The sequence below is a fragment of the Miniopterus schreibersii genome (genome assembly GCF_964146895.1).
Source record: "Miniopterus schreibersii genome assembly, chromosome: 1".
Taxonomy (NCBI): Eukaryota; Metazoa; Chordata; class Mammalia; order Chiroptera; family Miniopteridae; genus Miniopterus; species Miniopterus schreibersii.
Genome location: NC_138101.1, coordinates 47858461 through 47874417, shown reverse-complemented (window position 1 = coordinate 47874417; position 15957 = coordinate 47858461). Strand labels below are relative to the sequence as shown.

At 41.7% G+C, this 15957-nt stretch overlaps 1 protein-coding gene across 3 annotated transcripts in view; it reads left to right on the top strand.

Moving 5' to 3' along the window:
- Window positions 1-14991, top strand: part of TMEM150C (transmembrane protein 150C) — a 69620-nt gene extending 54629 nt beyond the window's left edge. For all 3 annotated transcript variants that reach the window (XM_081162511.1, XM_081162510.1, XM_081162512.1), the window contains 4 exons: window positions 306-373; window positions 6588-6715; window positions 9846-10023; window positions 12777-14991. In XM_081162511.1, the coding sequence (XP_081018637.1) occupies window positions 306-373; window positions 6588-6715; window positions 9846-10023; window positions 12777-12985 (583 nt within the window). In that variant the 3' untranslated portion in view covers window positions 12986-14991. The remainder of the gene's footprint in view (window positions 1-305; window positions 374-6587; window positions 6716-9845; window positions 10024-12776) is intronic.
- The last annotated feature ends 966 nt before the right edge of the window (window positions 14992-15957 follow it).

Sequence of the window (15957 nt, the reverse complement as noted above, 5' to 3'; positions counted from 1 at the left end):
AAGCCCACAACCTGGGCATGTGGCTCTGCCTGGGGATCGAACCCTCAACCTTTCAGTGCATGGGATAATGCCCAACCAACTGAGCCACACTAGCCAGGGCAAGAGAGGTCCCTTTTATAAAGGCATTAATTCCATTCATGAGGGCTCCACCCTTAGGACCTAACTATCTCCAGAGGTCCTACCTGCTAATACTATACTAGGGGGTTAGGATTTCAACATATGCATTTTGAGGGGACACATTCAGTCCTTTGCAGAGGGTTATAGATTTTAATATAGTAATAATAAAACATGTCATATTTTTCAAGTATTGCAGGTGATGAACCTCCTGCGAGCTGTGTGTTTAGTCAAGTCATGAACATGGCAGCATTCCTGGGTAAGAAGATAAAGAATGCTTTATGAAATGCTTTGGTACATTTCTATTTATTTCCACTTCTCCCAAGCCCATATCAAAAGCATAGTGGGCTTAGTTGATACCTTGGGATCATATCATGGGGAAGCTAGCTTTTTGTTTTGAGGGTCTTTTTTCTCATAAATCCTTTTATGCTCACCCTGTTTACTTTACATTTACTCACCCTTTTACCGTCTTTGTCATTTCAGTGTATTCTTGACTTTGTTTTGCTGCATGAAATAATGTATTTCACATACCATAAAATCCTGCATGAGAATGTAATATTGTACAATATGTTTGCTTTAAAATGAATGCCTTATTTATTTCTTCATTGGCAAAGATGAAAAATGCCTAGGCTCTGCGATAAATATTGATGTGTGTAGATACCTTTTTTTAAATCTAAAGGCGATACTCTCCCCTGCCTATCCTATATACATATCAAGCTGGCAAATGGAGACATAGGTTAAAAAAAAGGAAGAGCCCTAGCCGGTTTGGCTCAATGGTTAGATCATCGGCGTGCAGACTTGCAGGGTCCCGGGTTCAATTCCGGCCAAGGGCATGTATCTCGGATGCAGGCTCCATCCCCGGCCCTGGCCAGGGTGCGTGTGGGTGGTGTCTCTCTCACATCATGTTGCTCTCTTATCTCTCTCTCTCCCTTCCACTCTCTCTGAAAAGCATTTGAAAAAATATCCTTGGGAGAAGATTAAAAATAATAATAAAATAAAATAAATGGAAGGGAGGGAGGGAGGGAGGGAGGGAGGGAGGGAGGGAGGGAGGGAGGGAGGGAGGGAGGGAGGGAGGGAGGGAGGGAGGAAGGAAGGAAACTTTTATGCTCATGTCCAGCCCCAGCTCCCCACTTTTCTTCATGATGCAAGACCCTCATTTAATATCCCATCCCGTTTGCTCTGTGAGTGCCTCTGTGACCCGCTGGTCCTCTGCGGATGTGGGAACCAGCCATGCTCTCTGTTCTTTTCCAACCGGCCTTATGTACCATCTCCTCAAGGCCAGGCCTTCCCAGTTGGCCAGCCAACTGTCATCATTAGCATGCTCTGGGGGATGGACCAGTGACAACTAAATATTTCACCAGTGGTTTTCTGGAAATGGTTCCTTTGGAAGGTGAGACTTTCCACTCCACGTAAGAGATAGAGGTGATGTTATTACTGAGGGAGGATTTGGCCTTTTTGGCATCTGTCTTCCCAAGAGGTGACCTGTTATTTCATCTATATATAACTCCTCCCACCCCCCGACCAAAAAAAATGTCCACTCACTCTTAACATGGTCTTTTTTAATGTTTGCTGTAGGAAAAGGGAAGACCTATAAACCTGATTGGACAATCAAGGAAGATGGTTGGTCCGACATGCAACCCAGGCAGAATCTTAGCTCAGAGGGTTCAAAAAGCGAGAAACATGGAGAACTTCCCCTGTGAGGCCCAAGAGTCCTCTCCTGAACCTGTGAGGTTCTCCGCAGTTAGTAAGATTGTCCCCTGGAGGTAACCGTTCCCTACCCAGGCTTCCCAAAGCGCCTTCCATTCGCCTGAGCTGGAAGCGTCTGGAAGGCATGGACTGCTCCGCTGGCACTAAGGAGAAGGTTACATACAGCCTGACGCCGGGTTTACTGAATCTTTAATGAAGCCCTTCTCTTTGTGCCCCTGGCAGGCAGTATTTCCACGGCCCAGACATTCCCACGTTCTGAGAAAGGTGGTATTTTCAGCGGCTGGTGGGCACCAGGGCCCATCCTTGCCACTCATGTTTTGTCCTCAGTGCCTTCAGCCTCAGAGCTGCCAGGAGCTTTACACTTGCCCTTTTTTTCCTACTCTTGACACCACTCTTCTGAAAAGATCTAATACACTTAGTCATAGCCAGGCACACATGACTGCTCAGGAGGTATTTGCGTTTCGTAGAGCACTAAGCCCGAGAGTGAGTCTTCCTTTGCAGTGGCAGGGACCTGCCCAGCCCCTCCGCGGCCACACCGTGCAGCCTGGCGGTTGGTACCTACTCATGTGAGCATCCCCACGGGGCGCAACAATACCAGTAACTAATGACAGTCATTTACATTCCAGGCACAGTGCTGAGAGCTTTGCAAACGCTACCTCATCCAGTCACAATACAGACAAGAGTGCCCTTGTAGGAAAAACTGTCACCGCTGTCTGTATTCCACCGGGCTTTAAAGAAACCAGTGAACATGTTGGTTTCCTTCATATCCTTAACAAAAATCTGTATTTCCCAGTAGTCCTTAGTGTATAATCTAAAAAATACCAGTCTGCACAGCTCACAAACTTACCCAGTTGTAAAGCTTATGATTAACTAGTTACAAAAGCATTTCCAAAAACAAAGTAATGAAAAAAGTTCCCGTCTTGCAGATGACTCTCGTCACCACCTGGCCCTTCCCCACTCCACCAAGGAGCAATGAAGTGTTGCAGCACCCGGTGTTTATTCTTTATTAACTTGTATCATTTTTGGTGCCATCTGGTAGACACAAAACTGATTGAGATTAGTGTTCAGTGGGAGTAAACCAACAATTATTTATTTATCAAATTGGAGTGAAAGTCAGTTTACTAATGATTCTTGCTCTGAACTGTGGCTGCCTCCATCTCCCCAGGCTCGTCCCGCTCGACCTCAGACTATTACTTTAGACAACGTAACTGACTTTGAGAAACAACCTGCACTGCCTATAAATCACTGCTTTTTGGCAGCTGTATAGATTATAATTTACAGTCTACAAATGAGTTGGTGTAGCATTGATTAAAACCAAAGATCTTTTATCTTTTTGATGGACTAATCGAAGATCAAATGCTCAATTATTTTCTTTAGAGAATTAGTTATGCTCTTTGTCCCGAGTCAACACTTTATTTCTCCTGGGAGGATAGGGGGAAAACCTAAGACAAATTTCTTAAAGGGAATATTATTTTCTGCCCTGGAAAGGTTGCCAGAATAAAGCTAATCTCTGAATGATTTCAGTCACCCAAAGACAACCACTCTCCCTCCTTCATCCAAAACATATTGTGTTCTGCTGCAGTCATAAATAGGAATCATTGACGCATAAACAATAAAGCTAAACCAAACACAACAGAACTTGGCCAGGCACCAGTGTAGAACTGCAGTGAAGAGCTGCTATTTTGAGTTGAACTTTAAAACCCAATCAGCCTGGCCAGTGTGGCTCAGCGGTTAAGCATCGACCTAGGATCCAGGAGATCAGGGTTTCAATTCCTGGGGTTGTGGGCTCAGTCCCCAGCAGGGGGTGTGTGGGAGGCAGCCGATCAATGACTCGATCATCATTGATATTTCTATCTCTCCCTCTCCCTTCCTCTTTCTGACAAAAAGATTAAAAAATAATAAAATAAAAATTAAAAATAAATAAAATAAAAATAAAAACCCAATCAGCCTCAAAGGAAAAATAAATAACAAAGAAAATAAGCAATTTAAAAAATATTTGTGTTCTTTTAAACTAGAGAAATTAAATGAGGGACACCTGTAGAGCAGAGGACTATGCTAAATATCAAAAGCCATAGGAAGGTGGATTTTTTAAATCTTGTCTAAAACTGTTGATAAAATCTAAATTTTTTTTGTTAGTCCTCACATGAGGATATTTTTTCTATTGATTTTTTTTTTTTTGAGAGAGAGAGTGGAAGGGAGGGAGAGAAACATCAGTGTGAGAGACACATCGGTTGGTTGCCTCCCATACATGACCCGACTGGGGCCGGGGAACTAACCTGCAACCCAGGTAGTACCCTTGACTGGGAGTGGAACCGAGACCCTTTGGTGCTTGGGCCAACACTTTACCACTGAGCCACACCGGCCAGGGTAAAATCTAAAAATTTTAATGAAACTGAAAATTGGTTAGCATATATAAAGATGGCCCTGCAGTTGCTCCACTGCCCAGAAATCTTTTTCAAGGTATAATTAAACCATTGTTTGATTGAAAATGAGCTTTGTAACGGATAGCCTGAGTCTGCCTCCCTTTAAACCTAATTGTTAATAAAAGTATGAAATAATCATTATTTCCACCATCCTAAAAATTGGAGTCTGTTTTAAAAGGAAATTATACCTAGTCTGAGTGGATTAATAATGGGAGTAATAGGTTAAAAGGGGTAAGTGTGGGTTGAGAATGCAATTCTGGGAGCTGAGTGTTGGGTTGAACTCCTGTCTTCAGGTAGGTTTCTGTTTCCCGCTTAATTTCATCAACTGTCATGATCAAATGATTTTTATCATCCCTATTACAAAGGGAAGGCTAGCAATGCAGGGACCAAGAGACTGATGCGTGTCTCGTTTTTATTGGAGACAAATGGGTAATGCAGAGAACCGCCATCAACTCTCTTCTCCTGGACACAGTTGAACAGACTGACTGGACGGGTGAATGTCAGCAGCGGTTTAGCGTTAGGCTGAAGTTGCAGCACCATCTTCTTCCAAACTACCTGACGACCAGAGGGTTCTCAGAGTAATACTCTCCACTAGTTATTTTTAGAAGAAATGAAGTGTGCTGTCTTGGTATTTTGTTCTTACACCCTGACTAGTGTCCATACTTGATTGGTTAGCACGTGTCTCACCTGGTGCCCTGTGTTTGGGTTCCTGGGTTGAATCTAATGGCTTCTTTATGTGAGGATCACTTTGTGTCAGAGGGTGCTAATGCTGGATTTCTTCTCTCCCCACTTCCTCCTCCTATTCCCATCCTAAAAAGTAATGTGCTGATTTTTTATCCTCTAGGGTAGTTATTATCATTATTAATAGACTTCTAATATAATATAACTCCTAACTAGGTTCCTCAAATAAGTAGGTTGGAAAACTATTGTCAATTCAAGTATAATTTATTAATATTATGATCAATAATGGGCATTAGCTGAAACATAAATATACTAAAAGCTAAATCAGAACAGAACTTTTAGATTTCACAAGTTATGGTTTATTTCTATTTTGTTTCCAAAATCCAGATATTGTCCAAGTTGTGTCCCACTCTTTGATCAGAGGTTCTTGAAAGTGATTGTCAACTCACTGAGCTTTGTAGCTTAAACCATGAAATTCAGATTACTTGGAAATGCAAATTTATGGATGGGTTTTCTTTATAAATGGCTATAATAATGGCCTGTGATCAAAGTAAAACCTTTAGCACATAATTACCTACTTAATTGCTGTATAAATAGGGTAATTCTTAAATTTCTAATTGTCTTCCCTGCTAAACCTTAATGTCAAAATAAATTGTCTTAGGAAATGGTAAGTGCATTCCCTTTTATGTAGATATAATTTACATTAAATGCAAGTATCTTTTTTATCATTTGTAAACTAACCTCTATCAGCTTTTGTATAAATATGAAAATATCCCTGCATTAAGCAGTTAATAAAGGGGATTCTTAGATTCGTGGCTTGAGTATGGACCATCCTCAAGGTTACTGTTAGAAGTGACATTTGAAATCTAAGTATCTCTTCAGGTTCTCCAATTACAACTTGCTTCAAAAGATAGAGTGATCTTTTAAAATAAGTAATTTATATCATTTGGAAGAATTGAACTTTCTTAATATAATCAGTGTGATCTTTAATACATATCAGACCCCCATACCCGCCTTGTTAAAATCCATAGCTCAAAATTTGGTTACTGGGCTGGTCTCCTTTGCCAGTGCAACCTGCAGGTGGAATCAGGGAAGTCGGAGTAAACCAGTAGTGAAGGGTTGGACACTGCCTTTCCCTTCTTTCCTGCCCGGGAGTGATTCCTGGCACAGGCCCGTGGGTTTGTCTAGATGTGGAGCCTCTCCCTCTTCCCTTTGTGTTCCTGCCCTGTCTGTCCTAACACTGTTCTAAGCTAAAGGACGGTTGAGTCCGTGAATTTCCATGCCAGGGCCTGTCTTTATCCCGTCCTATCTGTCGTGCGTCAAGCTTCTGCAGTGTTCTCCTAAGTCAGTCTGTCCTGTGCTGACCTCGTTTCTGAAAACCCTGAGAACACTATGAGCAGTTCTGTCACCCTGGCATCACCCAAATGAGCGCTGCTTGCTGCTTCAGCTCCTCTCTGCTTCCCCCAGGTTAGGTACAATAAAATATCTAAATAATCATAAGCATTGCATGAAAAATTTCTTCTAAAAATTGTCATTTCAGAGATTTAAAAACGCACTGTGGCGAAAAGTTTAATTTTGCATGTCGTGGCTTTAGAACTCTGCCTCATGGTCTGAGTGTATGATTTCAGTTTTCCCATTTTAACATTTCGTTTTATTCCCCAGCTCTTGTGGTCGCTGTTCTGCGCTTCATACAGCTGAAACCAAAGGTTTTAAACCCGTGGCTGAATATTAGTGGACTGGTGGCACTGTGCCTGTCTTCCTTTGGAATGACCTTACTTGGTAATTTTCAGGTACTTCATTTGGCCTTTTTCACCTGTCTCACACTTCACTTACGTGATCCGCGTAGCCTCTGAGGGACAGTCACCGTATGGCCCATATCATTCTGCGCGGATCTTTAAAAACATTGCTAATAGTGGTTCCTAATATGCACAGGTCCTCCGGCCCTTACGGCCTCAGCCTGGGCTACCTCAGTCTGCATTACACACTCGAGGGTCCTCACTATGCATTGGAAATACAGCACGGCCCCTGGGAAAAGTAGCTGCGAAAATCGCTGTTTATTTTCTACAGCGGATTTCAAAGTGCTCTATACTTTCTTTCCTAACCAATTGTATCCTAATGTATGTTTCTAGAAAACGAATAGGATGATGCCTTTCTGTTATTAAACACTGAACATCCTTTTAGGATGAAAGCTTGCATTTCAGATTAGCAAGCGCAAGTTTGAAAACTCAGAATTTCTCTAGAACACCTATGACTTGTATAAAGATACAGTAACTCTTATTCCCAGAAATTTAGAAGCCCAAGGTCACAACATTAAAGAATAATTTACTGCCTAGCTGGTGTGGTTCAGCGGTTGAGCATCAACCTATGATCCAGGAGACTGCGGTTCGATTCCAGGTCAGGGCACATGCCCGGGTTGCACGGTCGACCCTCCGTGGGGGGCGTGCAGGAGGCAGCCGATCAATGACTTTCTCATCATTGATGTTTCTATCTCTCTCTCTCCCTCTCCTTTCTCTCTGAAATCAATAAAGACATATTAAAAAAAAAAAAAAAAAGAATTTCCCTTGCCAGTATCCTCACCCAGCTCTTGACCTACATGACTTCATTTGTAAAATAGGCAAGGAGACCCATGCAGTACCACAGTATGTGTCTGATCTCCTGCCTCCACTCCTCCCAGCATCCTCCAGCTTGTGCTGTATGCTGCTGCTGGAAACTTCCCTCTTATAATCAAACGCCTGATCCTGGACACCTCTCTCCCTTCTATTAAGTGAAGTCCAAATGGCACAGACATTCAAGAAAATATGGCAATAGATTCTCAGAGTGTCTGTTGTCCTAACCCTCAGGCGTGATAATTCATTAAAACAGGGTTGTTTGATAGATAGGCAATCCCACCAACTCCTCTAACTATTCTAGGTCTCATCCTGTGTCTATCTGGACAACAAGAAAACTGCATCCATAGAACATGTTGACTAAGACAATGAATTATCAGGAGAATTTTTAAAAATATGTTTTTATTGATTTTAGAGAGAGGGGCAGGGAGAGGGATAGAGAGATAGAAACATCAATGAGAGAGAATCATCGATTGGCTGCCTCCTGCACGCCCCCTACTGGGGTTCTAGCCTGCAACCCAGGCATGTGCCCTGACCGGGAATGGAACTGGTGATCTCTTGGTTCATGGGTCAGCGCTCATCCACTGAGCCACCCCAGCTGGGCTATCAGAATTTTTGAGTGTTTATCCCGATAAACTCCAAAATGTTAGGGCATAGAGAATTTTTATTAAGATTTTGGTGGGAGTCTTGCCCTCACTTACTTTCTGTGCTATGGGTACTGATATGTTGTAAAGGGCTCAGTGACTATCATTTCTCTCAACCAGAACTAGGACAGAAGTTAATGAGTAGACGTTTTGCTCTTTACTAAAATCCTAGGAGACACCCAGAGATTAGGTTGTTTTGGTGAACTGCAAATAAAGCCATGAATGGTGATGCTATGTATGAAAAACACTTTCTGGAATATCTACAGAGCGTACACGGGAAACAAACAACAAATTAGTTGCCTGGGGAGAAACCAGGGAGCTAGTATATGGGATGGGAGACAGACTTTTCAATCTATACTTTTTAAAGAACCAATTTCCTAGAAGTAAAATTTGACTAGAAGTAAAATTTAATTTTAAAAATAGGTTTTGAAAATATGTCTTTTGAACTGTGAGAGAAAAAAAGTGGCTTCTTCCAAAGAAGAGGGGGAAAAATCCTACAGCAAAAAAAAAAATTATAAAAAGAAAATAATATTGATTTGATCCGACCATTACTTACAGCAATGTCAAACAATACAACATCTGAAGGCAATGGAAATTCAAAAAAATATTTTCACCATGCTTTAAAGTTTTAAAAAATGTATTGATTTTAGATAGAGAGAGGAAGGAAGAGAGAGAGGGAGAGAAACATTGATTTGTTGTTGCACTTATATGTGCATTCATTGGTTGCCTCTTAGAATGTGCCTTGACCAGGGATCGAACCCACAACCTTGGTGTTTCAGGATGATGCTCTAACCAACTAAGCTACTGGCTAGGGCTTTCACCATGTTTTAAAAGCCACCTGTTTAAGATAGATTTTATTTTCCTAAATATGAATTTCAAAATATATGCAATTACTAAAGGTGTTTTAAGTGACAAATTTTTTTAATCAATGGGTAATGATTTGAGGAATCTACATCTGTAACACTCAATTGAAATAACCCAAATGAGTCTCCTTTAACCCATTAACTCTATAAATGCTGTGATCAGGAGTCTTCAAACACTGTTGTCCTTTAATGGGTCTACAGATATGGCAAAAGCTCCTGGGTGGCAGCTTTACTATAATAGGAAAGCAAAATAAAATCCCATTAACAATGAAGTGGTCACACTATATGGACAGGCCTGTTTTGTAGGAGTAATGAACAGCCCAAGTGTTATTGGGCCACTGAAATATTGGCGTGTTTAGAACTGGTCCTTCTCAGTCAGTAACTACACAGCCAGATGCCAGGTCTCATTGCTTAGTCTAGAAAACAAAGTTTGGGGTATATGTTTGTAGAAACTCTGACATTTCTCTTTTTTTAGGTGTAACTTCCCTGCTTTTTTCTTTTACTTTTCCACAAAGCTTTTCTGGAAAATAAATTCAAGGAGTAGATTACCATGCTTTGTATGGTTTTCTAAACAAATGTTTTGAGGTTTGGGGGTACTATCTCTTTCCCTTCTTCCCCTCAGAGTTCAAACCAACTGAGAACTGACACAAGGAGCCAGTGGAGATGAAGGACTCTAATCTTTCTAAAATTCATCATTTCATTGTTGGGATATCACTTAACCTATTTTTTTTCTCCCTCACATATTCCATTGGCTTTTATGTCTTTTCTGAATGGGCCTCCACGTGTCCATATCTGTTCATCCCTTAGCTCACGAACGATGAAGAAATCCATAATGTCGGAACCTCCTTGACCTTTGGGTTTGGCACGTTGACGTGCTGGATCCAGGCTGCATTGACGCTCAAAGTCAACATCAAGAACGAGGGACGGAAAGTTGGGATTCCGCGAGTTATTCTCTCAGCATCTATCACTCTCTGTGTGGTCCTCTGTATCCTTTGACTGTGAAGGGTTCTTTGCCAGCGAGATTAAAACACAGATAACTCGTCTATGTAGATGAGAAAAGTGCCATTCTGGATTGGTTAGGATATAGATGGATCATTTCAGAACCTTAGATAAAACAGAAAAGTAAATGGGTATAAAAATAAAAACTCTCGGGCTATTTTTCATGCCAAAGAAGAGAATTAAAAATAAAATAAGCTCTGCCTTCTCAAGATTGTTTCACTCTGTAGAAATGGTGTCATGCATTCTCCTAATCACTAATGATGTGAAAGTTTCCCTTTGTGAGAAACATAGAGTGCATAACCAAAAAAGAATTGTGATTTTCCCCCTCCATCTTAAAAAAACTTCATTTGACTTTATTAATGGCCCTATAATGTAATTTATTAACTCTAATACGAATTTCAAGGGACAAATACATTTATATCTTTCGGGAAAATGAGCTTTTCTCGGAAACAAATTTAAGAATTAGATTACCACTGCATGTATAATTGTCCTAAAAAATATTTTTGAGGTTTTGAGGTGCTATTTATTTCCCTTCCTCCCTCAGAGTTTAAACCAATAGAAAACAGACACAAGGAGCCAAATGAGGATGAAGAAATCGGCCTTTATTCCTGGTAAATATGGAAAGGAAATGCCGCAGGCCTCTTATCTCACACTGTGGAATTCAGCTTATCCACCCAATAACAAGTAGAGAAACCAGGGAGAGAAAGAGAAGAAGGCTTCACTCAGCTTCTCCCCAAACATCCCAGAGAGAGGCTAGTCTAGGATGGAGTGTGGTGACTGCACCTGCTGGTGGCACGGCCCAGTGGAAGCCAGCCAGTTCCAGTCCCACCAGTCACATCGCTCACTGATTCTGTGGGGTGGGGTGATCATAAATGTTCACTCCCGTAGACCCCCCTGAGAAAACCAGAGAAGAAGGGAACAAGTTCCTAGATGGCAGACTGTAAGTAACACAGTTAGGCATCTTCAGTCACGTAACAGCCAGTATATCCGGCGCTTGTGATGTGTTGTGTGTTATCCTAAGCACTGTAGATGTATCAGCTTCTTTCATCTTCACAGGTAAGACTAGTGATGCACAGAGGTTGATTTACCCAAGGTCACACACAGTATGTGGTGGTCTTGATTTAAAGTCAGGCTCAGTTCAGTACATGATCTTATCTTAGAGAATGTGGCTTTAAAATATAAAAAGACTTAGTGTTTAGTGATGTTCTCTAGTTAGTTGAATATTTGGAATCTTTTGTTTCTTCTTCCTTCATAAATTGCCATTAAGTCATTTAGTGGGCTTTTTTTTTCTTTTTCTTTTTTAAGTTCTGTACTTGCATTAGAGAATATTCAAGGACTTGGAAATCAAGCCAAAGAACTTTATTGCTAGAAACCGGATAAAATATTTTGAGTGAAAAGGTCAGAACTCTGCCAGTGTGAGATTTGAAGATTCATCCCTTTCCCATTAACCTAAGTAATAATATTGCTTTGGCAATATTTTGAACCCTCAGTCAGAAACGGATGTGCAGACTTTAAGTTATTCTGAGTGTTGAGCTTTTATACCAAACGATTCTGATCCATATTATTTCTGAACACTTGGAACCACTTCTTGGTTCCCAGGTGAATGGATCCAGGTCTAACCTAGAGAGCAAAGTGTAGCTGAAGTAGTTTCACATACTCTCTGAAAATTTCCCAAGATCTTAAGTATAAGTTCGGAAGGTAGAACTAATTCTAAGGGAGCATTTCTGATTTTTCTAAATAAATGTATTTAGTCCTTTCACTAAAACTATGAAACTCTCAACACACATACTTCCTATATATTCAGGCACTGGAGTCTTATCCGTTTTTTTAATTGCACATTTTCATTTAGGCACAAGTTTAAATGTGACACTAGGAATGAAACTAACCTATACAATATTGTCTGAAAGACGATAGTGAAAACTAAACAGAAAAGGAAGAGGGGCCGCTTAGTAGCACTGCAGAGACGAGTGCAGCTTGTATGGAGGTGGTTAGTGATTTGATATGATCAAAAGTGTTTCTGCAGATGGAATGATAACTGTGAATCCACAGCCGTTTGCAGTGATTTTTTAAAAGGTAACTTTATTTTTTCTGGCCAACTACTTATTTTGGAATTGTGACTCTTGCTAATCTCGCAATTTATTAGACGGCCATATAGTGATTGAATGCAGGGCCTGGGAGTCAGTGCTGGTGTTTGAATCCCAGGTCCATCAGTTAAGACCCATGTGACCTCAGGCAAGTTACTTGCCCATTTGACTTGTTTCCCTATTTTTTAAAATATGTTTTTATTGCTCTTAGAGAGAGAGGAAGGGGGAGAGAGAGAGAGAGAGAAACATCAGTGTAGGAGAGAAACATCAATTGGCTGCCTCCTCTACCCACCCTAGGAACCTGCAACTTGGGTATGTGCCCTGACTGGGAATCGAACCTGTGGCCTTTCAGTGCATGGAGTGAAGCTCAACCAACTGAGCCACACCAATGAACTAATGATGATGATAGGACTGTCATGAGGATTAAGTTCAATTTCCCATGAAAGCACCTAGAAGCTTGTCTGGGACAAAGTAAGAGCTCGATAATGTCGTCAGTTTTATTTATGTAGATGTTCGTGTTCAGCAAGCCCGTCCGTCAGGCTAACTCTTGCTAACAAGGGGCAGTCAGACTTTTCCTGTAAACCAGTCTCTCCCCAGAAAAGAGCCTGGTATTCGTGTGGCTGATGGGGTCCTTTCCTTGACTGCACCTCCCCAGACTTCATCCTCATGGCCCAGGGCATCCACATGTATGCAGCCAGGGTCCAGTGGGGCCTGGTCATGTGCTTCCTGTCTTACTTTGGCACCTTCGCGGTGGAGTTCCGGCATTACCGTTACGAGATTGTTTGTTCCGAGTACCAGGAGAACTTCCTAAGCTTCTCGGAAAGCCTGTCCGAAGCTTCTGAATACCAAACTGACCAGGTGTAACCTATCAGTTTCTCCTTGCTGGTGAGCTGGGTGTGGCCGTGGGGGAGGGGCCAGGGGGACACACCCACCGGACTTGATACGTAACCTCATGACACATTTTACACACACACACACACACACACACGTTCGTGGCCACATTTGCCAAATGAGCTTTTCAGGGCGAGTTATTTCTTGAGCAAAAAAGCACAAGCCCTTCCGTGTCGAAATACACGCTGTTACACTGAAAATATATGCACGACAGAGCAAGAAGCTTGTGCACCATCACCTTTCCCCTCTCCCCCGTATCCCTGCCCTTCGTTCTCTGCACATATGTCACACGTTGCGGTCACCCTGCCGTCGGGTAGAGCAGGCCAAACGTAACACGGGAATAATGCCAGCTCCCTTCAGATCCTAAGGGCTTGGGACCAGCTCATGAAGTTCGGAACCTAGCGCTAATACTCTTGAATGTATAGCGTGTCGTCTAATGGGCTGGAAGCTGTACAGAGATGTGACCCCGGGTAACCTTTGGAAAGGCATGGGATCAAGGATAGAACTTTCCCACAAAAACTGCAGCACTGTTCGTGGTTGGCTGTGAGGGTTCAGGGAGAGAGGAACGTGCTACAAACTGTGAGAGTGAAGCCCACCACCGTGACGCGGACTTGACTGCGGCGGAGAAATACTTCCAGATGGGAATATTTGTGGTCCGCTCGACATGGAACAAATGGGGCAGTGAGGGTGTGGTTTCACTGTTGCTTTTATAGTATGCTATGTAGAGTTTCTGTTTTATATTTCATGGCTTGCCTTCTTTTTTTAAAGTAACTACCAAGAGTCTCTCGAGGCCTCATGGACAAAAATGTAGGCCAAATGCAAAATGTGAGCTTGCTTTGGTTTCCACCATGATAAAAGAAAAAGAAAAAAGGTGACCCGCAGGCTTAATTTGTTGCTTTTATGTTCAAAGCTAAGAAAATGTCCACAGAAAAGCACAAAGAAATATGTGTGGAGGTAATAAAAAGAGCTTCTGCTGGCCATTTATTAAAAAGATAGGCGTTTCTGAGCATCTTGTTGCAAGTCCAAGTCAGGGGAGAGTTTCTTAGTATGTATCTAGAGCTCAAATTTAGTATTGGGCTTTTCATATTTGGAATTTGGAGAAGCCAATTAAAAGATTACCATCCATAATAAACAAATTGGCACAGCTGTCCCCTACTGCCTGACATGTAGTCCACCTGTTAAGAGTGTGGAACTCCAACTCTGTAGGCCTGGGATTCTGAGGCTGTGCTTCATAGATGAGAACAGAATTATAACTTACACACGTGTTGGAGTGGGCCACGTTGACATACCCTCCACGAGTGCACTTTGTTTCAAGAAACCCCCAGGTTGACTTTAGAGGGACCTGGGATTTCATGGAAAATAATGTGAAAAACAATTTTTAATTCAACCCAAACTCAGTTTCTTGAGGAGGGGAGTGTGTCAATGACTTTTCATCTCTGTATTTATCTCCACCTCCTCCTCAGTGCCTGGCACATAATAGGTGCTCAACAAATGTCTGTTGAATAGAATTATTGGTCATTGAAGAGTAGGAAAAAGGAGTATCAGAGAAAGACTTAAAGAGGAGAGAGCAGAAGATGCCTATTTCAAGGAAAACATAAATGGCAGAAATCACGAATGGGGGTCAGACGGAGGAGTGAGGATACTTATAGGTAAATTTGTGAGGAAAACAATCAAGCAGAGGTTATTCTATTAAAAAGGTGTCTTACTGTAAATAGTCCCAGGTGACATTTATTATTTTGAAATACTGCTTTGGGGTTTTTTGTGTTTTTTTTTCATTTTTATATTTTAAAATTTTTATCAGAGAACAAAGATTTATGAAGTTCTCTGTTACTCTATACAATCCAAATTAAACAGCTTCTGGTGATGCAATGTACCCTTCCTTAAGAGCATATCTTACAATAGCACACTTTTGCAGAATCAAGCAATGACTGACATTATTCATTGGGATCTGACCACTAAATAAAATTCTTTTATGCAGAGCTGTGATATTTGTCTCTTATACTATCTCTAATATTGAAGCGTGTATAAACTCAATAAGGCAGTATGTTGGAAATGAACTTTGGTGTTATGTTGGTAACATATTTCTAGGATGTTTTCCAAGAGCAACCACCACTTCTCTGATTCTCTGGACACCAACTGGATGTACTACAATTCACTTCACTTCTGACACTAACTACCCAGGGTTATTGTCAGACCCCAACAGGTGTAAGGGGGTCCCACAAGACTGCCCTCACTTCAGATGCCAGCTGCTAGTATTGGGTCCCAGGTTACCCACACTTCCGTCCAACTTGATTATAAAATTGGGGAGTTCCTACCACTCCCTTCACTTTTAAGATGGATAATTTGCTAGAATGGCTCACAGAACTCAAGAATTAACACTTTACTTCCGTTCCCCTGTTTATTATAAAGAATATAACGAGAACACCAAACGAAAGGGATGCAGGGGGCATGGAAGGAGAGGGAGGGATTCAGGGGCAGGCCAGCCTCCCAGCATTTCGATGTGTTCACCAACCCAGCTCTCTGAATCTCACTGCTCAGGAGTTTATAAAATCTCAATCTCCAACACCCTCCCAGACGTTCTTCCTGGAAGTTGGTCAGGAGGTCTAATCACTTGGCCTTGCTGTTGACCAGCTCTATCCTAAGGCTACCTAGGAGTCCCACCCTGAGTGACCTCACATATTAGCATAAACTCAGAGGCTCATTATGAATAACAAAGTACATTCCTTTCAGGAAATTCCAAGAGTCTTACCAGCTCTGCAGCAGGAACCGAGGACAAAGACCAAATATGTTTTTATATTATACCACACACATAAACAAACATCAAGATTACAGAACCTCCTGGGAATTAAGCTTTCTTCTAAGAGGCCAAGGCCAGGGAATCTGCATTTGAAATGAGCAACCGTGGAGGATCTAACACTAAACTATGTTTTTGGTAGTCTAGCTAA